Source organism: Dermacentor silvarum, chromosome 7 (assembly GCF_013339745.2).
Source record: "Dermacentor silvarum isolate Dsil-2018 chromosome 7, BIME_Dsil_1.4, whole genome shotgun sequence".
Lineage (NCBI taxonomy): Eukaryota > Metazoa > Arthropoda > Arachnida > Ixodida > Ixodidae > Dermacentor > Dermacentor silvarum.
The window spans coordinates 140,392,342-140,419,906 of NC_051160.1; the positions used below are offsets into that span (position 1 = coordinate 140,392,342).

At 45.3% G+C, this 27,565-nt stretch overlaps 1 protein-coding gene across 1 annotated transcript; it reads left to right on the forward strand.

Moving 5' to 3' along the window:
* Window positions 1-1,749: 1,749 nt before the first annotated feature.
* LOC119457345 (uncharacterized) lies at window positions 1,750-22,322 on the forward strand. The gene is made up of 5 exons (XM_037718962.2): window positions 1,750-1,929; window positions 6,865-7,019; window positions 16,541-16,608; window positions 19,808-19,894; window positions 22,125-22,322. The coding sequence occupies exons 1-5, from the start codon at window positions 1,828-1,830 to the stop codon at window positions 22,250-22,252; spliced, it is 540 nt and encodes a 179-aa protein (XP_037574890.1). The 5' UTR covers window positions 1,750-1,827; the 3' UTR covers window positions 22,253-22,322.
* Window positions 22,323-27,565: the final 5,243 nt, after the last annotated feature.

Sequence of the window (27,565 nt, forward strand, 5' to 3'; positions counted from 1 at the left end):
AGGTACTCAGCCCCATTGTTTATCCACACTCCAAGATATTTGTACTTATCCACCACCTCCAGCGTAACCTCCTGTATCCTATGCTCGCTGCCCTGATTATCATTAAAAGTCATGACTGCCGATTTTTCTTTACTAAACTTCAAACCTAAGCTATCTCCCTCTTTACCACAGATGTCCATTAATCTCTGCAAGTCTTCCTTGCTGTCAGCCATAAGTACAATGTCATCCGCATACATCAGTCCTGGTAATGACTGTTTAATCCATTCTCCTTGCTTGAAATAGGAAAGGTTGAAGCCAAGTCTGCTCCTCTCCATTTTTTCTCTAATCCTTGTAAATACAGCATGAACAAAGAGGTCCCAGAGGGCACCCCTGCCTAAGCCCCTGCTGTATCTCTATAGGCCCAGATACCGTGTTTTCCCATTTTATAAGCACCTTGTTACTTTTATAGATATCTTTGAAAAGATTACTTACCCCGTCTTCCACATCTAGAGCGCCCAGTATGTCCCACAAATCCTATCGGATTATACTGTCATAGGCTCCCTTCATATCCACAAATGCGAGCCATAGGGGCCTGTGTTCCTTTTCTGCTATTTCAATACACTGCGTCAATGAGAACAGATTATCTTCTAACCTTCTTTGTTTCCGGAACCCATTTTGTAATTCCCCCAGCAGCTCCTCGCTCTGCACCCATGCCTGCAGTCTGTCCTTTATAATCTGCATCACCACCATGTAAACCACTGACGTCACTGTTATGGGACGGTAGTTGTTAATGTCGGCTTTGTCCCTTTCCACTGAACCCGCTGCGCCGCCTAGTGGTGCCGCCGTGAAATCAGCGCGTGGCGCAAGTGTGAACATGTGTTGAGACAAACTTGTTTGAATATAAGTGACGCGTGTTCGATTCGGAAGCGTACCGGAGACGTTTTTATTGAATATTTTGCCACTGAAAATTGTCACATACCCTGTGGCACACACCCAGTGACGCAAGTGGTTCGTGGAAAAGCGTCAATTACCCGATCACACATACCCCGGGACTTAAGTTGGTCCGTTGGTTGATTTCGAATCCTGCTCGTCGGCACAGTAGCCGGATGTTGTACACATTGAAGCATAAACTGCCCAGTAACCCAAGTTGTCGGGAAAACGGCGAGATACAAAGTCTCCTGAAAGTGCGTGAAGTTCCGAAAGTATACCAATCGCATTAATTACCGGTTCATCGAATGTCGGCTGACCTGACCGTACTACAACACTAGAAACATCGCTTTTTTTTCTCGCATATATTTTGGTACCATTGTTTCCGACTTTCAAGAACACATCTACAAAAAAAAAAACAGGGGCTTGTGTGTCTCCTTTCTGTGTCTCGTACCCGCGAGACACATCCGAAATATTGAACGGTAGCAAGAAAACTAAAAGAAAGTGACACCAGTGAATAAAAACTAAACGAAATGAATGAAACTACATGCCCGGCACCGCCGCACAAGTAACTGGCAGCCAGTGTACCCGTTTTCAGATGTCAAAGCTATCTCTATCTCTGTATCTCAAACCTAAGGATTTCTCGACTTTCCGACTCACGAAATGAAAACAGCAGTTTTGTGTGTCACAGCGGCTCAACCAGTAACTCAACTGATAATCGTGGGTCAAGAGCAGTGTCTAGATTTCACGTGCGTTCTGCGCCCGTCAGCCGGCGATATTGAGCGCGGTCGTTCCACCCCCTCGGCTCATTTTTCAACCCCGTGAGACGCTGAATAAGAGGCAGGTTGCGAACCCGCGAGGGCTTCAGTGTTGCATCTCGCCTTGCTGTCGAAACTCGCCGTGCTGTTTCGTCTTCTCAAAATGGGCTGGCTCAACACTGGAGCATGCATGACGCTTGCTGTTATGGCCACTGCCAGTATTGTGGCGAACCGCCCCCATCGCGAACCCATAGACGGATTCAGGGTAAGTTCCACAGTATTGTAATCAAATCTAGGATGCCACATTGTTTTGGTGTCGTTCACAGTACATTCAACGCAATTATCCGTATGAGCTCTTAGTTCTGGATCAAAAATGAAAGAAAATACCAGTATAGCCCGAACATAGACTGCCCTTTGAAGCCCCCACTCAAAGAGATTGTTAACGTTGGATCGCAACTTCCAATGACACCTGCCGCTCAATGACGTCTTTGCATGTCCGGTTGTTGCACGCAGAACACATAGCACAGTGAAGCCAAAGCAACAGAATATGCGAGAACACGCATGAAAATTAGAAATGGAACCTGTTGCGCGATTCTTTATTGCGTGAGCGATGCCAATTGCGACATAAAAAAAAACAGGCGATGCACGTTTTATTGATATACTGTTGGCTAGAGCATAGAACACTTTATGCATTACAGCAACTCTATACTGAAGCGTTGTATTCAACTACAATATGGGCGCTCCGTATCTGAAAGTATTGTTTCTTCCAAGTGCTCAGTGAAACAAGCTTAATAATGTTCACGGAGTTAAAATGCCGCTGGCACAAGTTGTCTCCATTCACGGAGTGATGCTCTTTCTTGATTTAGGTATATGAAGAGCAATACTGGGACCCGCCGTGTTTGCTTAGTGGCTATGGTGTTGGGCTCCTAAGCACGAGGTCGCAGGATCAAAAGCCGGCCACGGCGGCCGCATTTTGATGGGTTCGAAATGCGAAAACACCCGCTTACTTAAATTTAGGAGCCCGTTAAAGAAACTCCGGTGCTCCAAATTATTCTGGACCACAATATGATCGTGAGGCAGGCCGTAGGGGGTGGGCGGGGGGGGGGGGGCGCTACGGCGTGCCTCACAATGACATCGTGGTTTTGGCACGTAAAACCCCATAGTTTAGCTATGCTGACATAAATGAATAAATTGACGATGATTATCCACTGTGGTGGAACCCCGCCCCAATTAACCAGGCACATAGAAAAATTCCCCGCATGGTGGCTGCGATTACAAAGCAATGACACGACAGCTGACGCCTAACACTTCGATGAGAAACCATCAATGGCTTCCTAGAAGGCGTACATGTATTTGATGCAATAACCCCGCCAAAGCCGCTGGTGTTATTGCTAGAAAAATACTGTAGGATTTCTTTACTATACTTGGAATTCCTGAAATATACACGAGGACTGATGCGAACATTAATCGAGTGACGTTTCAATTTCTACTGCTTACTACAAGGCGCTCAAAGTTCACACTACCATGAAATCAAACAATCATATCTGGCGTTTTATTTGACAAACCAACAATCTTATTCTAAGGTACGCCGTATTCGGGGTCAAAAGAAAGGTTTTGACCGCCTAAGGTTCTTCAGGTGCAGCTAAAGCTAAGTACACGAACGTTTGACCGTTCTGACAGCATCAAACTGGGGCCGCCGCGGCCGAGAGCGAACTCACGACCTCGAACTGAGCATCTCAGCGATAAAGCCACTGGACTATCGCGACAAGTATGTGGCGTATTGTAAGCTGCATCCTAATGTAAAACATTTGGTTCTCGTACATTCCCGATTTTCTGAAAAGAAAAGCCGTCAACGTCACTCGCGTCTGCAGCCCTTTGCAAGAAGACCTCGTCTCAGCAATCGGGTCGGTTGTGATTATCTGATAACTGCGATAATATAAAATGTTTGGCTACTGAAAAGTTGGCTATCCAAAATTGTAGTACACGAAACGAGGAAACAATGCAGAGAAACATATTTCGCAAGGAATCCACACTATAGATAATAAAATCACGTCCTAATGTTGCAAGTAAAAGGCTATCGTGCGTAAAGTCAGCGCATGATCGATGATTAGAGGCCACTCAAGATGAAACTTTCATATGATAGCCCCATAATTAAAAAGTCACTAAGATGGAAAAGTCACTATGGGATTATATTGTGATATTGGATTATATTGAATAATATTGAGTCCCACCAAAGCAGACGTAAATGGCCCTATAAGACAAGAAAATGGGGCTGGTTTTGCCACCAGCCAGCCGAACAAAACTACCACCCCTGTATGCAAAAAGCAGGCGTCGGAAAGAAAGAAAAGGCGTGCGTGTGTGTGTGTGTGGGGGGGGGGGGGGCACAGAGGTTAACCAGGTTAAGTGTCCAGTTGGCTACTCTGCACAGGGGATGGGGTAAGGGCAGAAAAGATTAGAAAACAAGATAAGATTAAAAAAAGAAACGTATCAGTCCGCACATTCTATAGTTTTTCACTAAGTCCTGTTTCTTTTACAAAGCGTACTAGCGCTTTTAAAGCAGTTCGTTCCGACGTCGGCTGGGACCAGGGACCAAGAATTGTGGCTTCCGTAAGAGTACGGCTGTATACCTTGTCGAGCGTATTGCTGAGGAAACGATATCGAAGTGTTTTTAGGTTTTAGCACAGGAATAGATGCCCTCTCTCGTGGAGACGGCAGGTTATATGTACATGTGTACAAACTGCTGCAGATTCTAGTCACCCTTCCAGTGACACTGCCAGGGCAGAAAGATTTGCAAACAAGAGATTACTAAAAAAAACCACTTGCGCTTTGCAATGTCTGAGGAACGCATGGTTATGCTGGCGCTTCTATACACCCATAGAGACGTCGCCATCAACGTGTCCGAAGTTATTGAACGCTTCGCTAAACCTCCCCGATGAGTGAAGTTTATCGTTTAGATAGCGAAGCAGCAAAAATCAATGCCTGTAAAAATGTCTGTTCCTTCACGATCCTATATAAGCTCGTAATTATGAAAACGTATGACTGTTCATTAGCTTTTAAAACCACAGAAGTTTTCACCGTTTATTGTAACAGTTAGCATGATGATCAAAATTATCCTGGGAATACAAAAATTACGGGGACATCAATAACCAATTTTGACAAACCTTGCTCACTGAAAGCCCTGCACACGAGGCGTTTCCCAAAAAGGCACTCGGATGTTGGTTAAATCAACTTGGCGCATCATCTGTGGCTTTCGTTTGTCATTTTCTTTCCTTTTTAGCTACATGTTCTTACTTCTTTTTTGAAACGAAGTCATACCCTTCTTTATTTTGGGGTGCAGAATAATTGTTGCCGCTGTGCAGGCAGTTAAAATACACATTTTCGTAGTCATTTCTGCATTCTTTCTGCATTTCGACATTTCTGCACTTCGATTTCTGCATTTCGACAGCCACATGGTGCTGTCGCGATCGCAGCATGGCCCAAATTCATATCACGATTTCTGAGATCATAGTTTTGTTCTTGCCAGGATCGTCTGTCTTTATGCCCGTATGCGTGTAGTTTGCTATCTGTGACTGTGCAACATGTTTATTTGTCTTGTTTGACGCATTATATACAGTGACGTTTCCTTAGACTTATACGCATATTTAAATATCTTCTTGCGAGGTTTTGTGTACACAAGCAGTGAACTTGGTTTCACGCGACACTTTCTTGCCGTTTATGTTGGCATTTGTATATTCCATTCTATCTTCGCATTTCTAATGCATATTTTGCGGAACTTCTGCTTTTTATATGTACTCACTGTTGCGACTATAATTTCGGTGCAATTACAATATACGACCGGTAACATCTGCTCCTGCGCAGTTCATTGCAACGAAGGACAGCGTCATTGAGGTTTTTCCCTGGTCGTTGGATATGTACAAAAACGTAAACAAGGTTGTTGAATGACAAAGATTCATCAAAATATTTGTCCTCAACTTGTTAATTTTATGGCCTTTACGTTTTTCATATCAGCTGCATGCACTGCTTTGCTGCTTTCGAACTGATATAGTTCTAAAGTTCGCGTGATATTTTCTTTACTTATTAGATAGACAAAAAAAAACGCGGAAGCATTGATATCAGCTATTTCTGCCCCAATTTTTGGGACATACGAAGCTATTCTTTTATAAAACAAACACATAATTTAGTTGTCTTGACAGTGCGTAGCGTTAAATAATTCGTCTTCAGCATCTCATATAGAATGGCATTGGCAATGACATGCAGTTATGATTCATGTATTTGATGCCTCGACAACTTTTACAAGGAGGAAGCCGCGTTGCAACTCGAGCCCCCCCCCCGAACCAAATTTCGGGCTACGCCACTGGTGGGGGGGGGGGGGGGGGAGGTGGTAATTGTCGACCTGTTTCACGGAGTTCCTTTTACGGATGATTTGGTACAAAAGCTAAGCCTTCCTCTTTATTTCGTTGACCAAAAGTGGTCTACATCGAACATTCAAGAAATGAAAGAGCCATGAATTATTGAATCACAAGTTGCCTCGATATGACAAGAGACAAAGCCGCGCCATACGTTTAATTTTATTGTTGGCTTCACACCCTCAACCACTCTACAGATGCAACCGCAAAGAAGAGTACTGATTCTTTAAATCGCGCGATCGTGCCAGAAGCTGTCGTGATGGGCTCACGCTCGCTTAACATCATTGTACTGGTTAGAGCTGGCGTCCGCGCCTCCTTTGTGGTCTGGCGCGCCGGCAAACCTGCGGCGGAGGGGTCCTAAATTACCTTTCTTGTCTTCTGCATGTAATGTCAACGATTGAAAGCGTCTGATTCAGCTTCATTACTTTCTTTCTTCTAGTGCTCGGCTTCTTAACAAATGTTTTGCATGACGCAGGCATCGTCTTATTTATATGTGGCCTATTAATGGTGTAGTCCACATATAAATTTGAGAAAAGCCGTAGGAATCTACCGGTTAGGCGCTATAGTGTTGTATTAGACCCGTTTTCTCGCGTTACCACTGGGAGGCGCATCTTGCACGAGGGACTACGATTCACGCGTATTTTATAGTTCGAAAACGGATTGCTCGCTAGTACCTGCACCCCAACAAACACCCCACAAAGCTATCTAGGCTTAAGTGCTCGATGAATTTTGCCAGCTATCGCGTCCCTACTTCGCGTTATAGGAGAACTAACTCCTGTTTTTTGTGCCTGCAGATGCTCGGTGCTTTTCCCCGTGTAGTGGCCATCTCCTCTTCAAACAACGATACCTCGTTCAAGTGCCTCGCCGCTACTAGAACTCATTTCGACTTGGAAGCAAAGAGGGCGGCCTTTGTGTGGCACTTGGGAGGAAACCGCGCATCCACTGCCACGTGAGAAAGCTTAGCTGCATTTGTTCATAAATGGTTCATCAATTTGTTCATCATAATTCTCCAAGCAAAAGTTGTTCAAATTTTATGCAGTGATTTTGTACCATTGACAGAGCTTGTCTGCCCGCAACCTATTCAGTGCGTAATGTGCGCAAAGCAATGTGCTTTTTTCTTGAAATGGAAATGTATTGAAATGAAAAGGTATTTTCATTTCAATACATTCGAAAATGGATTGAAATTTAAAAAAAGCTTCGTCAGACACGTTGTGCAATGCATTGCACATTGCCTTTGACTTTTCGAAATTCCCTCGGAAGTGAATGCGCAATATATTCATTCTTGGTATCAAGTACCGCTCATGTGTAACTTTGAAGAAGTGGTTTACTCATATTTTGGTCATCCGCTTTCGAGAAATTTGACACTAAATTGATCTAGACCTCTGTGTCGTCCCAGACGGCCGAAAGCAACCTTGAGGTCTGTTTCGAAATAGCTGAGATTGCTTGAAAATTCCGGACGTGGCAGCAACATCGCATTGTACTACACGCAGTTACATCTTCATCTCTACGTTTAAGCAATAAAATTCAGTTTTTACCATAGCAGGGACGAGGAGATTATGGAAATAGTTATTAAGCGAAGATTTATAGGCTCACTTGTTTCTGGGTTGGTGTACGCGTAAGCGCTATCATCATCAGCATTGGCTCGAGCGTCGTCATCTTGTTCCGTAGCTGGCTCGTTGGCACTGCGCTCGTGTTCGGCACGCGTTCGTGCCACTTCTCCCGCGTTCGTCGTCGTCTTCTTCTTCCACAGCTGGCTCTGTTGCTGCTCATCATTACAACGTAGAATTTCATTTCTCTTCTGTCGTCGTAATGGGGAGGCCGCGTTTGCGGGGGTATGAACTATTGCTTAAGGGGACATGGGCCATTCATTGTCTTACGTGACGGGCAGATTTAATTTTGAAGCAATTTAATTTCAAAGAATCGCAAGCGGCAATGGCGGGCGAATGCTGTTAACCACGCCGCCGGGCAAACTCGAGACATCGAACGCAAGCGACAACAGCGACGAGCAGAGAATCGTACAATGCAATGGAAGGAAAAGTTGCACGAAAGGGAAGGAAAGTAGAAGGAAAGGAAAGGACAAGTAGCACGAAAGGGAAGGAGAAGTATAGCAGGAAAGTGAACAAAAAGTTGTAGGTCAGGTACATACACGACAAGCTTCGTTTACCACCATTTTCTCAACAGAGGAGGGCTGGTGATTCTTTTTTCTTTTCTTTACTTCACCTTTATGGAGAAGCATCTCTTGGCATCTAACGGTTTAAATGCGACTGAATTGACCTTCGTGCCGCCGCTCGCTTTGCCGTGAAAACCCAGCCGTGAAAACGCAGCGTAGGGCGCACTTTGCCACCGTCGCAGATGACTTTCAAGATACAGCGGTCCCAGCGACCGCACGCGGCGTAGAACGCGCCCCCTCCCCTACCTACCCTCCCCCCGGAGCTTTGCGGGGCCGCGAGCGCGCGCGGCCGCTCGGGCCTCCCGGAGTTTTCGCCAGTAATACCTTTCATACATGCTATCGTCGATAGTGTCCAGGAGAATCCGATATGCCCAGCAGTCGTGTCGTCATGTAGCGCGTGCAGTACTTCTGAACGCAGTGCTGAGGGAACAAGAAGGTAGGTGGCGCGGAATGGTGAGACATTCTTCCTTACGATGACGTCAATTTGCAGCGAAAACGAAGACAATCCTCGCCTGAAAGCCCTGGGGACAACGTCGTCGTTGCCTTCGAAATACTCGACGAGGCTTTTTAGCTCCGGGTCTGCTCGTTGCTGTTCAGCCAAGTCTTCCGCGCCTATTGTCATCCTCGTCGTATTGCGGCGGCGGGTCGATGGGCGTGCGTCATAGGCAGTCGGCATCAGAGTCTCGACTTGTAGACGAGGGCGATGTTAAATTCATGAGAGTCTCAGACTCCATCTTGCAAAGCGTCCTGAAGGGTCCTTTAAGTTTGCCAGCCAACCAAGGCATGGTGGTCGCTTACGACTTTGAACGACCTGCCATATAGCTAAGGGCGGAATTTCGTGGCAGCCCAAATGACGGCAAGGCCTTCTTCTTGAGTAGTAGAATAATTGGTTCCCGCTTTCGACAGCGACCGGCTAGCGTAAGCAATGACCCTTTCAAGTCCGTCTTTCCTTTGGACTAGGACTGCGCTGAGGCTTAGGCTACTTGCGTCGGTTGGTATTTTGGTGCCGGCATTTTCGTCAAAGTGGGCAAGCACTGGCGGTGACGTCTAATTTTGTGAGAAATATTAATAACGCACCCTTTGGGTACAAGAAACGGAAATATTCACTTTTTCAAGATGTAGGGATACGAAAGCAAGTGTACCAGTTCCAGTACAGTGGGCGGTAATGGGTGAATACGCGATGCATTGTAAGGGCCCATTCACACTTTCGACTAGGTGAGGTCGTGCGACCAAGTTAGTCGCAAAGCGACCAGTCGCAAGTAGTCGCAAATGGTTGCTTGTCTCGAAAGGTGACCGTTTCGGGCCAGTCGCTCGCTGCTTGATTTTTCAGTCGCGCGACCGCAGTCGCAGAAAAATTGAACCAATCAGATGCGAAGGAACAAGACGTCCGTATACGCTGACGCTCATTTTACGCGGCGATGAAATTGCAAGCAGACGTGAACGGCATATCGCAAGACATTTCGGTTTAGTGACTCGTCGGTCGCATTTGTGAGTGTTAACATCGTTCGACTTGAGTAGCTTTCTGGTCGCCAGTCGCAATCGGTCGCGGGACGTCGTCTAGTCGCAAGCGTGAATGGGCCCTAAGAGTGTAGAAGTTGATGTAAAGCGTTCCAATCATTTGTTCAGCATATTTGGTTCTTGAGGGAAGCGCATTCCCTAACCCTTGATTTCGAATACTGCAGTAGGCTACATTCACCGCCAAACTTGCTCACACGCCATGCTTAGGCTAGGATGCAGCATTCCTGCGTCAAGTTTACTCCTCGAGCTTATTTTAAACTGAGAGTAAGTGTAAACCGAATATGGTGGCTCAGAAGGCGTTAGTGGGTGGGCCCTGGAGACCAGCCGTCATATAGGGCTTCCAACGCATAGAGATTATCCTATCGAGCTGGAGGTTGTCCTATTTACTTGATTTCAACAATGCGACATCCCAAACAAATACGGCGTTTGCCATCGTGATTTATTCCATTAGTGTTTTGATTTGTTACGTTATTCCATACAAAAAAGATGATTCCATTAGAGGAGACGATATCAAATAATTCGTAACATATGGTCCTACAATGTATTGTTTTGATTTATGTCCTTTGTTTTGCCTAATCATCTGCAGAGCAGTGGAAGCCTTGGAATTTACTCCAAACTTCCGTTACCGTAGTAACGAAGTTTACCCTCACTTGCATACTAAATGAGCTCTCTAGTAATACCGATCAGCAAGGAATAAGCACAGTGGCCAATAACACTCAATCAAGCACTCAATTACAGCTCCACAAAGAAGTAAGAGATGCTTATGACAATGCTCCTAAAAAGAAAAGGAAAGAAGTTGAATTTTACGAGCAAGTGAAATAAGCGAACAAATACTACGCACGGATGTAGACTGATCTACAGTTCGGCGAAAGTCAACTCAATACTGTCACGTAATTACTTTTTCCCCTTTTGCGCAATAGACGCGCCAAACTAACACCTGTGTGCGAAAGGTGGCTTAGCAGTGTAAGCTTGTCCACCACATGCCTTATTTTGTCAAAGGCAGCTCGCGTTTATTGCAGTTGTAACAAGGGCCCACTGACTGGCATTCGCGATATTGCCAGGTGCGCATCTCCATGCTGTATGTTTGCCCCTTGCATTGCTGTGAACGATGTACTTGTGGTACAAGTTTTCTTTTGTCGTGATAACTCGCGGCTGATTGCTGCTGTAGTAAAGCATGACGTGCACGTCTTATAGAGTTTCGCGATTCTCGGTCAAGGGGTGATAACATGTTTCATGCCGCACTTGAAGAGCCAGCTGCTTCTAGTTGATAGCGTTCGAGCTCACGCCGAACGCCGTTCGTAATGGGCAGGCTTGATGCCCAGCAGCTACCCTGTTATTTTATTTGTGGGCAAAAGGTCAACTCATATATTCTTTCACGTACGTCATCCGCTGCATTAACGCGTGCAATCAGCCATATTTTTTTCTAATAATATTGCACGAGCATTGACCGCATGCTATGTCGGTCTTAGAATGCCGCCTCTCGCGCTTATAATGCCGAGAGGCGGCGACGTCGGCGAGAGCGCGCGCACGTGCGCATAAACACCATTCTAGCAACCGTTGTCTGCTGCGCTCTTTCATTTTAAGGCATGCGAGCGCCCTGTCTTTCTTAAGGGTTGCTTGTGGGAGATAGCACAATTCTAGTTCATGAGCTGGTCTACTCGAAGAGGCGGACATTACTTGCACAAGAAATGGAACTGCATAATCCAATAATTAACAGAAATTTATTAATCAACTTTTTAACTAATTGCCTGATGGCCCATATTGCAATATAGAAATTGTAGCCGTGGAGTTAGCAAGGTGATCCACTTGGAACGAATTCTCGGGATGACACCAGTTTCTAGATATTAATTCCCGAACTTTGCGAAGAAATGCATTGGCGTTCCAGTTAATATTGGGCTTCAATACATAAAGTGACGTTTTGTTAAGAACCTAACTGGAACGCCAATGCATTTCTTCGCAAAGTTCGGGAATTAATATCTCGAAACTGGTTTCATCCCGACAATTCGTTCCAAGTGGATACGCCTTGCGAACCCTACGGCTACAATTTGTAAATTGCAATATGAGCCATTAGGCAATTAGTGAAAAAGTAAATAATAAATTTCTATTAATTATTCAATTATGCAGTTCAATTTTTTGTGCAAGTAATGTCCGCCTCTTCGAGTAGACCAGCTCATTAACTAGAATTGGGTTATCTGCCACAGGCAAACTTAAATAAACTTTGAAAGTGTTCGCTGAAACACCATGTATATATATATATATATATATATATATATATGGCGCAAGTTGGAATACGCTAGCGCAAGACAGGGGTAATTGGAGATCGCAGGGAGAGGCCTTCGTCTTGCAGTGGACATAAATATAGGCAGATGATATATATATATATATATATATATATATATATATATATACCCTCGTGAGTCCTGACACGCCCCTTTCTTTGTTATTTTCTTCTTCTCTGGCACGTGCGCAGTTTCAGTATTACGAAAACAAAAAAAAGGTGGGGCTTCACACCGTTTTTGACGACAAGGTCTGCTTTAGCGAGTCGATATCAATTAGGGGTTCGTGCGATCTGGGCTTACCGTCACTTTCTTTAGACAATTTTAGATTAGACAATTTATGGCGTTGTAGGGCACGCAGGACCCCATGAATTCGTCCAAATGAACCTTGGAACGAAGAAAAAAAAACCACCAAGTAATAGTGTAGCTAGAGCAATGTACTGACCAGTAATATTTCGTAAATACCGAAAAAAAATGAAAAAGCCCATCAGGAAGCCTAGATGCGCTCGTTCAAACAGCGCACGCCTAAAACGAGAACCGGAAGTGCGATTTTACTTAATGAAAAATGTGAGCCAATCCATGACATTGCATGGGCCGATCGGCAATGCGTCATGCAGACTAAAAAGCAAGAAAGTAATAAAGAAAAGGTGATGTAAAGGGCTCACTGTAAGAGTAAGATGTTATAGTAACGCAGGGTAAGGGGGGGGGGGGTGGCGTAAGTGAAGGTAATGTGACTCAACAGTGGTGGTTGACATCGAAGAAAGACAAGGTCTTCGGGGGAGTCTATCTTCCCTCCAGAATAACAAACCTGGACAAAAGAGGGGCAACAGACCACATGGTACACAATTGCGCCCCGGAAGACCTTTTGTTTCTTCGATGTCCATCGTTGCAGGCTTGCCCGTTTTCCTTTGTGAGAACCCTCTGAATGGGTATGTGCCTTCCTTCAATGAACGACACAGTAGACGACACTCGCACTAGAATTTACATGGCACGCTTGCCCGATCTACCACCACTTCTCGTCATCATAAGTAGCTGATGGTCAGAAAGGCCGGCGCTCACGCGATGTTGTTAAAAATCTGGTTGATTCTACCTGCTGTACGTGATAATCAGGAAGGTCGCACCTTCCTTTTGTTATATAGGCACTTTGGCTCGTCTTTTCACTTGAATCGCTCGTAGGATTACCTCCTGACATTCTAGGTTTTATTTTTGTTTTCATGTTCAAGCATACAGAAGTGCAAAATTTCTCATATGAGGCGATAAAAACGAACATTAAAGTATAGAAGAGCCTGACAATGGCAGCGAAGGTTCCCGATACTTGCGAACTACTCCCTTGCAACTTAATACTTGAATGAATGTTGAACCTGGCATATGGAGTGCGATACACTTTAGCCTCATAAGCCCGAACATGCCAACGTATCTACTTGTGGTAGCTTGCAGGATGCACATTGATGTCTTTTGCTGTGACGGCAATTGACTCATTGTTGTGTCATAAACGATACAACAGTGTTATAAATTGATTATTTTGTCTGCTACGGCTATGGTTCTAACTTCTGACATTGCAGAAATACTTAGTGGAGTAAAAATCTGGGGTCAGATTCACAAAGCTTTTCTTTCGTAAGTTCGCTTTGTCATAGGCTGGCCGCCTTTGCTAAAGATATGTCTGGCATTCGGATTGGTTAAAATACTTTCTTGCCAAAAATTCTAGCGTAAGATGGATGGATGGATGGAAAACTTTAATGAACGTCCTGAGGTACGCGACTCAGCGCGCAGCGGGCCGCTCCCACGTTGGGACAGTCAGGCCATGCCCGACCGCCGCATCGTGGGCCCTCTGGACAGCCCATAGTAAGAAGTTTTTGTGAATTCGGGCTCTGTTTCTAAAATTGAATTTTCCTGTAGGTAGCAACAAATAGTCAATGCAGCGTCGCCCTCGGGAGCTGCATCGCTTAGTTTTCCAGAGACCGACGATTTGGCTGCATCGCAGGCGGTCGACGACGAGCCTGAGGCGATAGGGACGATGGTCGACGAACTGGTGACGAACGGGACTGGTGACGTCGGATTGACGACGAGGGACTGTTCCAAGGGGCACAAGCGCCAATGTTTGGCTGTTGCGGTTCAAATGGCGGCTGGTAACGACGCTGGCTCTGTTCCGGGCGATAAATGGCGAATGGTGATCGTCGAGGGGAGGAGCCAGTGCGGCTATTACAATGGAAAGCAACATGACCGATACGCTGGCAGGCAAAACATATTGGCCGATCGTCTCCGGTTCGCTACTCAGCCAGATTTTTGTAGCGTGCAGGATACCGCTGACCAGTGAATGCACAAGGAGCACAGGACAGCTGCGGAGCTGCAACGGCACATACCGAATGAACTCTCTTCGCGGATTATCGCCTGCACGATTGTCACTGTAGGCAAGTTGTTCGGCTAACTGGGGCGGGAGAAAAAGCCTGCAGGAGAGATGGCTTCCAGTTCTCGCGGCTCTATCCACGTCAGGTCATCTGATGATGGTCGAACCGTGCGAACGAGACATGCCAACAGCGTTGCAGTGCGGCGGCTCTTGGCCTGCTCAAAGTGTTGGCACTATTTTATTGCGATATCAATTATATGGACAAACCTAGCGGATTTCTGCTGTTTCCGTGAGGTTGTGTATAAAGTCCATGGGCGATAAAGTCGTCGCCGCGCGCAGTAGCTTGTATACGCGAGTGAAAGCGCGCGTCAGCAAACGTGACATCTCCTTCGCGCGAAACGCCGTGGAGGGATGGAAGCGAAGGAGAGGGGGGGGGGGGGGCACCGTTGTGCTGCGGAACCTAGAATTACAGGATATGCTCTCCTTGGGAAGCAGAGTTGCGCATCTGATTGAACGCGCCGCTCGCGTCCCTATTCGCCAAATCTGGTCACACGCGCAAAAATCACCCTTTTGAGGGAAAGCCAACTTCACGGCTGCACCTGCACCATGGAGTTTTATGGCCTGCACTGCCGCCCGCCGCGCCACCTGGCCTTCGCGGAATGAAGGATCAAGCACACTCGGCTGCTAAGCCGCGCCGCATCCTGCATTCAAGCGGAGTGGCTTTTCAGCTTACCACGGATGCATTGGCGGGCAAGATGGCGGACCTATGCGCAACTCTGCTCCCGTAAGGAGCATATACAGTAACTCTACCGGAACCAACTGCGCATTTAGCGACCCGGCGCAAGGGGATCTGGCGATTCAATCTCGCGCGCGAATGGTGAAAGTGGGAAGGCAGCGTGGTAGGGAGGCGGTGCGGCTTCTACTCTGTCATCAACGGCTCACTTGTACTTTGGGCGGCTGCGAGCGGTCGAGCGCACCGTATCTTGAAAGCGATCTCCACACAGCTCCTACCTTTGTATGTGGTGTGCTTTCGCCTCTCAGTTTCCGTTGAAGCGATAGACCGCACGAATCTTCGCTCGCTGCCGCCGCGCTTGCTCAGGCCAGTGTTTTGACAGCGGTTGTCTGGGGTCATCGAGTGTCATCTTTTAAGTTTGCTTGGGCGCGCTGACAGTTGGCTGACACCATGCTTGGTAATTCAGTTAGTAAGCGAATGTTTCCTAGTTTATACAGCCGATAAAACTACTATCCTTTCTACGTATAGCTTTCTACTATTGTGCTATCGCAGTTGATGAAGCTTCGCCTTTCGGGCGAAACTGCGACGTTTTATGATGTCCTGTACTGTCTCACAATTTTTGTACATGAGCAGGTTGAAAGCATGGTCAGCGATTCCCATCAGTAAATGCGCAGCCTCTTTCTGGCACAGCCATATCGCTGTCGGCCTTACGGCATACAGCCAGCACGTCCTGTATGTAAGATACGTATGATTGTGTGGACGTTTGCATGCGGGTCCCTAGTTCTTTTTTGCGGTGCTCATCCGGCCAGCGGGACGGCCAAACAAGTCCCTCAGCTTCTGCTTGCACGTGTCCTAGTCATTATGTCTCGTGGTTATCATGCCACATCTTCGCCTTGCCTTGCAGGTTAGCTAACATAATCTTCGAATCCTATTTGTTGTGGGCACTTACACGCTCATGTGGCGATCGAGTTTTCCACGTTGAGGTGGTCGGTGCCGCATAACGTGCAGGGATCCCGCAGCTGAGCCAGGAGAACCATCGGGATTGTAGGCGTTGATATGGGGCACGCCATTCCGGGTCTGGTTTCGTCCATCATGTTGTCCAGGCCGAGGTGACGACCACTGCGGAGCTCCGTTGTTGTCGCTTGTGGATACCGGACACCTCTCGCCAATTTGTCACATATAAAGATGTATTTACACTATTTATAGAACAGACAACGATACATAAACAAGATGGCTGTCGAGGCCGAGTCCACCTCTACACGTCAAATTGTCTTCTGAGTGGCGCCAGTCTTGGTTGCGCTGTAATGATATTGTTATTGTCGAATATTGCGGATCATTAGTATAACGAAAAATATAGTGAAGTAAGCAATCGTAGTTGTGGCTATAGTTGTTAGTTGTCACGTTTAATCCCCTAATATTGTTCTCCTAGGAGGAATGTCACTTTCGACATACAAGCGGGAAATGCACCTGACCAGACAACGTACTTCATAGACAACGGTGAGTAAAGTTTTAATCACAGGATTTGGCTGGAGCAGAAATAATAGCGCACTAGACAATGAACGGCCGTAGCAATCAGCACAGGGTGCTGATTGGCTTTATCTCCTACCTTCATTTCAGTGTTTCTGTAAGACCGCGAGAATGCAGCTCTTTAGTACACTGTGCTCTTTTAACTAAGAAAATGCTAGTTTTTGTTGACGATACAGTATTAACATCAGTCTTCTATTTTCTCCATACCTAGGGGGCCGTTATCTCATAAGTTCATTTACTGCGTACGGTAAGAAGGAGGCTACTAATTGATGCCCGAGGAAGCACGCAAATAAGACGGACTGCTCACTTCAAAACATAAAAGGAACGACTTAGCATGGCTGGGCTCTGGAAGCTCACTTCTAATGGTATTTATAAATAGTGAAGCCCTTTCCATGTCCATTAAATAGGAATGTTTGAAAAGGACATCACCTCGAGTACCAAATTGAATACTATTTTAGGGGCGAAGCTCCTTAGGGTGTGGGTCTGTCCCTCCTCTGTAGTATGTAGTAGTAGTAGTCGTCGTCGTAGTAGAAGTCGTCGTCGTAGTAGGTAGCCACGTCTACTTTTATGAGAAAAAAAAACCTCCGAAAGTTGTGTCCGTAGCGGAATCGAACCAGGGCCCCTTGCTTCCGAACGCGCGGCGCTAGCCACTACGCCACGAAGCGCACATGGACACACGCACCACGATGGCAATAAATACCCAACATTAACGAAAGACTGCGCGTTTCTAACGCGTTTGTGCTAGCGCGTTACGGCCCGTGTAAGAAGCTGGTGTAAGACGCTGTGGCCTCTCCGCCTTACCCCCGTATTCATAAACGCTGATGGCGTCGGCAAACGCGGTGCACGTTCCGGCATGTGTAAACGGCTGCGTAAGACGCTGTGGCCTCTCCCCCTTACTAGAGTACTGCACGCTTCAAACGCGTTTGTGCTAGCGTCCCTTTAAGCGGGAGATGGTGCAATTACAATTCAGGGCGCTGTTATAAAATAGGAATTACGTCACATATGGCGCGTGTTATTGGTGGAAGTCAATCGTTCGATTTGGTGCGGCGAGACTGGGCGAATTACACGGAAGATTCACGGTTTACCGATGATTCCCTCCGGAGCTTCGCCCACTCGTCATCATTCACCCCGTGGATATGCGGTGTTTTTTTTTTTTGCAAACGAAAGTGCACCAAAAGTCCGTAATGGAAACTGTAACGTCGTTTCCTATTTAAAACTTTCAGTAGATCTGCTCTCATTCACAAGTGATAGCGTATTCGAAGAAATAAAAGGCAGCCACGTTGGGAAGAAACGGTAGCTACAACTCCGCTGTCGCAACCAGTTGTTTCAACCAATTGAAGCCAGCAGATAATGAGAGCAAGGAACGCACAATTGTTATAATTGAAATGATAATGTTGACGGAAATGAAAGTGGACGAGAAAACAACTTGCTGCCGATGGGAGTCGAAACCGCATATTCCGGAGATGGGGAGGTTGTGTGTTCGGCTCTAACTAGTCTTGCGGTGGATGTGGGTTTGGCTCTCACCGGCGGCAAGCTGTTTTTTCGTCCACTTTCATTTCCCTCAACATTATCATTTCAATTACAACAATTGTGCGTTCCTTGCTCTCATTGTCTGCATGGCTTCAATTGGTTGCGGCTACCAAAATTCAGGGCGCCTCGGTTCCCTGCCATTCTGACCTCCTTCCTCGGTAATAAATATCTTCGCAGCCACGACATTCCCTGCCTTTAACTATTTTTTGTCTATCGTGTTTTTCTAGCAGCGTCGCTCACTTGTAGAGACGGTTTTCGCCCACTGCTTTCCACAGAAATCACCGGGTTGTTCGCGCTGATGCTGGCAGTTCATGCGGTGAGACGTCACGTTGCGTATGACGTGGAAGCGCCACGGATATGACATCTCGATGACGGGGCGTGCGCCTTGTTCCAGAAAACGAAGTCACCTTTGTTGGTGGCTTCCGAAGTCACAAAAGCAGTCTTCTGCTTCTTGCGGTGTACATGGGTTTAAAAATTTGCCGACACAATTGTCCCCACGTGATTTACGCCCTTGTATGATTGATTTGCCCAAATCTGGCGAGAGGCCCTTTACCCCCTACCGCCACTTTGTACTTCTCGCCTTGTACTATCATCTTAGCTATTACTGAGTAGTATTTATTGAATATCAGGTCAAATACAGATAACTTAATAATCATCTTAAACTAAGAAGGTTTCGGAATTATGTTTGGAAGTTTAAATATTCGTGCAGCCGTAGTTTTTCACTTGGCGGAAAGCATTGCATACGACAAACGGTTTTATCTATTTCGATAGCGTGCCCATCATAATTATGCTTTAGAAAAGTCACTTGCAATTGCTTTGCAAGGGCTTCAACTAAACAAATTTTAAATTTAAACAGTTAGTAGAAGTAATATTCTTTCGATGCAACGAGTGGTAATAATGTTCCCGTTTGAAAGGTTATGGCTAAGAACCAAATGAGGATGAACATCTATTAAATTATTTCGATGCAGTGATGACAACTACATCACAAATAGGATTCACGCATGCTGAAGTGAAAGTGATCACCAAAGATTGCATTCCATAGTTCTAAAACGTGGTGACCGTTTTATATACCATGGACTATCTCAAAGAATATAGTTAGCAAACCTGATACAGTACCTCAGTGTAAATATCCATTTGTTCTATTCTTATGACATCTCGCGGCGAGTATTGTTACAGAACCCAGACTACAAATTTTTAGGAGCCCATTCTGTGTATTGATGTGTTTGTCCCCAGAGATATACGTCTAGCTATGTTATTAACAAGATTTAATTTTCTAGCATTTATCTTATCTGTATTCACACTGAATTTCCCAATGCCTAGAATTCTCTGGCGAGTACCCCAGCAATTTTGGTAGCAAAATCATGCAAAAAATAGTCTGTAAAGCAAAAATCGGGACACCTTTCCCACAGGAATACGTAGGGCTCCATAGAAATGCATCGGGTTGGGGTGGGCCAACCTAAATTGGCGGTTGATATGGGAATGGGCCAACCTGAAGTTGGTGTCCGGGCCAACTTGAAATTTGGGGTGAGTCAACAGGGAAAGAAAAGCACAATCTAGGCTGAACATAGGGAAAGAAAAATACGAGCCGAGCCAAAGAACATTACGCATTCGGAGACAATTTTATGTATTTTTTTTTCAGACATGACTCGCCCGTACACTGCCTACTACAACTACACTGACTATGAGACCTGCATGGTGATGATAGTTCCCTACAACAACCATGATCGTAAGTACTCGTTCCAATATGGCCCCACTGCATGCGATTTGCAGTTATCTACAATAATTTTAGGACTTTGCTAGAGTCAGCATGAGCGCGTGTTGTGCTGAGTAAAGAGAGCGAAGCCAATCTAGATTATAAAAAATATTTGTAAAAAAAAGCACTATTCTCTATATAAAGATGCAACTCCGTAATTAGGACGTGATGCGTTCGTACCTAATGGTCGCAATACTTAATTACATCACATTTTTATTTGGACGCAAGAACAACGAAAGTATCAGATCCGAGGGAACGGTCCGTTGCGACGTGGCCAAATGTCATATTCACATTTTGCTGAAAAATAAACAGTTGATAGCTTAGCGCTTGGCGTCCTGTGTTTATGTGTTGGCTTCAGCCTGGTCCTTTTGTAGTTCTTGCGCGCAAATTTACGCATGTTCAACAAAAAATTGACGCTGTCAAATGTTTCTTAATTATAACATAACTAAGTGTCACCAGTTCAGTACACATGCCAAGTGGAGCGCGGAAACGATTCATGAGTGTGTGCTACAATCCGGAAATAGGAAATGGTGCCAGGTGTTATCACAAACCAGTCGTTTGCGTGCCAGTCAGTACGGTGCCGGATTTTAAAGGCATACAATGACCGTGGTGCCGAAAGCTGGCTCTGTGCCGCCAGTCGATCATTCTTTTTTTTTATTCCATGCATATCTGCATCGGGAACTCGTGCAGATGGGCGCTATGCTGACGGTTTTCTCGGAACCTGGGCTTTTCCACTCACTTTCTCTTCTCTCTTGTGCAGTCAAGTGCACAGTGGTCTCAACTTTCCGCGCCACAATCTTGATGAGGGTGCGCACGTGACCACCACTCCCGCTGGTAGCTGCTAGTGGGTCTATTACTAGAGAAGCAAATATAATAGTAATAATAATAAAAACACAGAAGAAATAAACACAAAGCTTGCTGCTGGGGTGTTGAAACTATTATATACAATCAATCATTCAATTCAATTGTATTGCTAAGTAGATAAGTTTGAAATTCCATAAACAGTACTACACCTATGTGACATTATTGTACCTTTACAGTGTGTGATGATTAGGTTCTTTATACTGTGATAGGAAACGCATCCAAGGTGTTGCGCCTTGGTGCTTCCAATAAAAGACAAGGCTGGCTGCAAACCACACGCAAGGGAAACATTTCTCAACAGAAAATAGCACTCTCTTATATACACGGACTAGGAATAACAAAGCGAAAAGATTACAACGACAGTTATAGCACGCGATACACGGATAATTCACGAACACAGCTAGAGTTCACTAAGATACGTAGGGGTAACAAAACAAGCGGAGGTCACGTGAAAGTAAAGTGTTCACCAGTTATAGGCGAGGATGGTGGTCCAGAAGTCTATGTGGAGGTGGCACCAGCAAAATGAAGCCTGGGGTTGGAGGAAGTGAGCATGTTGGAGGAAGTGAGCAGGTTTCGAACGGCCGACGTGACGCTGGCTCAAGCAAGGTCTTGCCGTTGAGAAGAGGTCACATATGTTCGTCTCGAGTGTCTCCAGCAGGTCCGCTGTGATCGAGTGGAAGGCCTAGGTATCCAGGCCCAGTCACCTGGCAGCTCACTCTTCCGCGCCACGTCGTCCAACTTCCGAAAGCGCTCACTGTCGAGCAAACCGTAGCTTGCTGTGAGTAGATGCCAGGTCGTCGGCAAGTGCAGAGCCGGCCAGGTAGAGGCCTCGTAAGCCCGGGTCCAAGCGCCCGTCAAGCTCACACCTCTGCACCCTAGCCGCCTGCCCTTGTTCCAACTTGCTTGCTTGCTTGCTTGCCTTTAAAAGTGGCTCGTACCCACTATGGGGGATTGACCAAGAATCGGGTGATTGAAGGAAAACAGTTATCAGAGTCTAATCAGGAACACTTTTGAAAATTTTTGAATGACGAAAGGAAATTATTTATATATAATTCCAACTGCCGACGTGTCTTCTCCCTCTTTGATGATCATGATGATGATCTTCCATCATGGCACGTACCCACTCTTCCGTTCTTCTCTTCCTCTTCTTTTCTCATAGTCTCTCGTGGACTTTTCTTTAGATGTTGCTTTTTTTCTTGCATCGCCTCGCGCACTTCACATATCACACAGTGATAGCTTCCACTCCATATGCCGGATATGAACATCCAAAGACACTTTGCTGAAAACACAACCTATTGCGGATTTAATATCGCACTTGATCTGTCTGGCTTTTCTCTTGCAGACTGCTTGTTGTGGGTGAAACCTGCCGTGGCACATGATGTTCCGAGGCACTGCTTAGACCACTATGAAGAGTCTTGCGACGTCCGGGTTCCTCAATATGACAATGACCTCTGCGGCAACCTGTCATAAAGAGATTTTACTGAAACTCACTGTTGAAACATTCTGGTCGCAGGAGCTAATGCCCTCCCCCCCCCCCCCCGGCCCTGAAAATTGATTTTGTAGTTTTCAACCCTTTTTCCGTAATCCGTCAAGAAATTCTTCAAAAACGAGGCTCTAAAACCTTTATGTGAGCCATGAATGGATGGTGATGGTTATGCTTCACGGACATGTATTTGTGAAAACCTACGGTATTTTTTAAAATATTAACATGTACCATCACCTTTTTCAGATCGCTTACGTTTAATAAGCGCTCAAATTCTGATTTCTGTGGGTATTTTGGATCATTGACAGAATCTTGATGCGTCCGCTGCAGTACACGTGAAGCCTCACGAAATATGTAACAACCACAATGAAGGCTAACCTTCGCGACGGATGACATGTACACGTGTTTAATCAAAACAAGTGGTCCTCAATAACTGCCGATGACGAACTTTATGAAAAAGATGTATTAATATGCCGCGCACATGTTAAAATCTATGTGCAGTGAAGCTATGGGAAACCGGTAATAAACGCTTTACAACCAACGGCGATGGTTCTGTTTACTTTGGTTACATGCAACGTGTCTTCTCGTGCAATCTCTATATTTACTCACGACATATGTGGAAACTTTATTCTTATCCAATTCTTGTGTTTACTACACCGCTCACAAGGGAAGCAGAACTGCAAACCAGAAATCAGGCGGATGCACATGTAAGACATACAGGCCCACATCGACGATAACGATATATTACGCTTGTCTAGGGAAGCTATATGCATAGAGAAGCTCGTATGACACATGCATAGCTACATTTCAGCATACATTACGTTTTGAGACGCAGGGCCCATACGAATTCTGGAGGGATGGCCAAGAATAGGCACAATGATACATATCAAATGTCTAAATCGAGGAAAATCAACTAAATCAAAGAATCTATTGAATACAATGTTGTATTTCAATTCAATTTCAATTTCAATTTATTTGCGAGAGATGCATACAAAAACGGGTGACAAAAGCATCTGGGCCCTTAGCAATTTGCTAGTTCGGGCCCATGCAATAAGTACACAAAATCAAAGCACCCAGGCGCCAGTAATAAAACATGAATATAATGTTTGAACTTTTACATGCATAAAAGATGGGTTACATGAAAATAATAAAATAAAATGAAAGATAAGAAGTTGGTGTGCTTTGCAGGTACCTGTGAGCCGATGTTATAGAATAATGCTTTATGTAAGAATTTCGTATTTTATTACGTAGAATATTGTGCGCTTACTGGCACTATTTATCGCTCAGCATACAGGGGTTATATGAGCCCGTCTGCTGTTACTTTCATTGGGCGCACATATAAGCTTCTTTTTTTCTTTATTGTATTGGTATAAAAGTCAACCACGTAGTGACAAATTCATAATTTTAGAACTGTTTCATGTGTAGCAAGCATTCCATACGGGGCACCCAATCGGGTACACACTTTTTCACTTTTTCCATTTCGAGAAATGAAATGAGAGACTCGCGAAAGTACTCGATTGCAGAGTGAGCATCAACATCTGCATGGCGAACATCCATGCGTGACGTCCAAATACTAAGCAGAGTCAGTAACATAGTAATATCACATGGAAAACCATCCTCGTTGTCAACCATTAGGTACCTTATTCCTTGTGCATCCAAAGGGAAATCCTTCTTTAAGGTCATTTGCAGAACATCCCACAAGAACACGTCATCCCAGCATTCCAGGAACACGTGTTCAATCGTTTCAGGTTTGCGGCAAAAGAAACAGTGGTCACCCCACGGAACGAAGAATTCCTTATCAGAAAGCCACGTCTTAACTGGAAAAACGCCTGCATGTAATTTAAAGAAGAAAGTTTTCACCCCAGGACGCACAGGCATGCTTATTACACGTTTCAGCACTTTCGCGATCTTCCTCAAGAGAAATGAGTCCGGTACAATGGAATTGGGAGAACAATATCACATAAATCATTATACAATTTTTTACGAGACACTGCGCTTAAATATTCAATCGAGAAACGGGCCTCCAGGAAGCGGCACGACTCAACAACCTCTTTAAGGTAACCCTGTTGTTGACCTTCCATTTTATTGGAAGAGATGACAAAGTGGGCAAAGCGCTGACCAGTCGTACTTGGCAAACTGTGCGCAGGAAAGGATCCTGAGCATCTCGAAGGTACAAAAAACGATTTACAAGCTGTCTCAGAAATAAATGCGATAAGCTTAAGCCCCCACGACGAACAAGCCAAAAAATGTTCGTCCGACTTGTTCGTTCCCATGTCGATCCTCATATAAACACGGCAAATACTCGATGAAGTCTTCGCACACCCGAAAAGCAGCCATGGCAGTCAGCGTTGTCGACCATAACCTTCAAGAGGTGGTCTCGATGAGAGTCCGCACTGCCAACGCCCTCGAAGCGGAGGAGACAGCCATCGCCTTAGCCATCACCTCTAGTCAAACCAAAGAACACGTTCCAATTATTACCGACTCCCAAGCAGCTTGCCGTAGCTATGCCAGAGGCAGAATATCTTCCATCGCCGCCCGACTCCTCAAACAAGCCTCTCAATTAACCGACGTTGAAATAGTATGGACTCCAGGACACGAGTCCCTCCGTGGAAATCAGCGTGCGCACGCTGTAGCCCGAGCTCATGCCACCCGGGCGCCACAAGAGAGGGATACGGCCGCATCTATGGATCCTGTACCTTTACAATACATCGCAATATTAGAACACCACAGATTGAACAGACGACAATACCCACCCCCACACAAGACCCTCTCACGCGAAGACGCAGTAGCATGGCGACAATTACAAACCAACACATACCCCCATTTAAGCAGATTACACGCAATACACCCTGCACTGTACTCGTACAAATGCCCCCTTTGTAACGACTACGCGTCCCTATATCACACCACATGGGCATGCCCCAGAATACAGGTAGCCCCGCATATACCCAACCCCACACCCGAGCAGTGGGAGGCCGTGCTGACTAGCTCGGACCCTCGTGACCAGCAACAACTGGTACAGCAAGAGCCGCAGGAGCCCTGGACTGAGGGCACCTCCCAACACAAGCAGGAAGACGCCTGCTTGTTTTTTTTTCTTTTTTTTCTTAATAAATGTTTTTCTCCTCCTCCTCCTCCTTTGCACATTCAGTCGAGAACAGTAGAGTACTTGCAACACATACCACAATTTACCAATGAAAAACAAATTGCAAACCGTAGCATGAGCAAAGATTGATTAATCTCTGCCCTTCCATTTCTCGGCTTTTTCTCGGATTTCTTCTGTCTGTCTCCTCCAATAGGGACCACTGTCGGTGTAATGTTCTAAGGGTACGCCTAAATACTTCACCGGGGTTGTTACCCACTGCACATTTAGGAAAAACTGTCGTGTGAGATCCCAATCGCCATGCCAAAAACCAATACATTTTCCCCAATTACCTGCACTACCGCTTACCTGACAAAAATGTTTTACAATGGTAATAACCTCCGCAATACTTTCGAGATTTGAACAAAAAACACCTATATCGTCTGCATAGGCCAGAACGCGTACTTCAGATACATGTAGCCTGAAGCCACTAATTGTACTTCGGTTTATAATACTGAACATGTTACTTAGTAGCGCAAACCTCGAAATAAAAGACAACAGTGAAAGACGAGAGGAAAGGAAAGACGAACGCTCGTCTTTCTTTTCCTCTCGTCCTTTCCTCTCGCCTTTCCTCTCGTCTTTCACTGTTGTCTTTTATTTCTAGGTTTGCGCTACTAAGTAACATGTTCGGTAAACACCAACTCGCCCAAGAAGAAGTTATTTTATAATACTTAGGCAAAAGCTTTCAATAAACATGCAAAAAAGGAGAGGGGAAATCTTGGCGAACTGAGTGTGGCACTTGGATGAGACTTCCAACTTCTTTGTTAACAATGAGCCTAGTACTGTACGCCATACGAACAGCTTCAGTTATTACTGCGCCAACATTTGCATGTTCTAGGACACTTACAAGGAAGTCATGTGGCACACGGTCAAAGGCCTTTTCAAAATCAATCTGGAGCATCGCAACTGCACCCTTCACGACGTCACAACTCTCTAATACACACCTCGCTTTGTGAATGTTGGTAAAGATGCGTCTGCCCTTTATTCCACATGTTTGATGCGGGCCCACTATTTCTTTTATTACGCTTTGCAACCTTCTAGCCACTATCTTCATAAAAAATTTGTAATCAACATTTGTCAGACTGATAGGATGAGAGGCTGATACCTGCCAAAGTTTAATAGAATCGTTCGTTTGAGGAATAAAAATGGTATGGGAAGTGAGAAATGAAGGAGGCAGAGATTTAAACTCAAAGTTCTCATTGAATAAGCGCCCCAATATCGGAGATATTTCTCGCTTGAAGGTCTTATACAAAGCCGCACTTAGCCCGTCAGGGCCAGGGGAATTCCCGGGATTTAGGTCTTCGATTGTTTGCTCTACCTCTGCTACCGAGATTGAAAGTTGCAATCTACCCTTTCTTTCGTCATCTAATTGTGGCATGTAGGCCAAAAATTCACTTTTGAAGTGGTCGCTATCTACCGTACCTAAAGAAAACAGAGCACTGTAATACTCGTAAAAGGCTTCCTCAATATCGTCTTTAGCACTTGTCAAGGCACCATTGTATGTTATTTCTGCAATTATATTACGTTGCGCGTAATTTTTTTCCGTCCCTTGTGCGCGCTTTGTAGGCGTTTCGGCCATTACCGTTTTCTCTGCTCTCGCTCTTATAATTGCACCCCGAAATCTGTCCATATCTAACAACTCCAATTTTTCTTTCACCACACGGATATCTCCATTAAAGGTTCCAGGCGTTAGACAGTCTTCTTTGACAAGAGGTTGCAAGTTCGAACGTAACAGTCTTTTGCGAATTCGTTCTTCATGCTTAAGTATGCTGCTTCTTTCTACAGCTTTCATTTAAATTTTTTGCTTAAATGTTTCCCATTCCGGCCCAACTTCTGAGTTGTTGTCACCGTACAGTTCTTGTATGCCCTCATGTACTAATGTTTTGAAAACATCATCATCAATTAATTTATTAGTAATATTCCATGAGTCCGAGTTAAATTTTCCCTTTCTTTCTTTTTTGCTGCAAATGCTAAACATCACGAGGCAATGGTCAGTGAAGGAGAGGGGTGTTACGCAATAATCCTTACACAGAGGCACAATATCCAGCGACACATATGCACGATCTAAGCGTGCGCGACTAGAACCTTGAAAATGCGTGAATTGGACATTATACCCACTGGTAATACATTCTCCCACATCTTTCAGAGCGAAGTCGTTGAT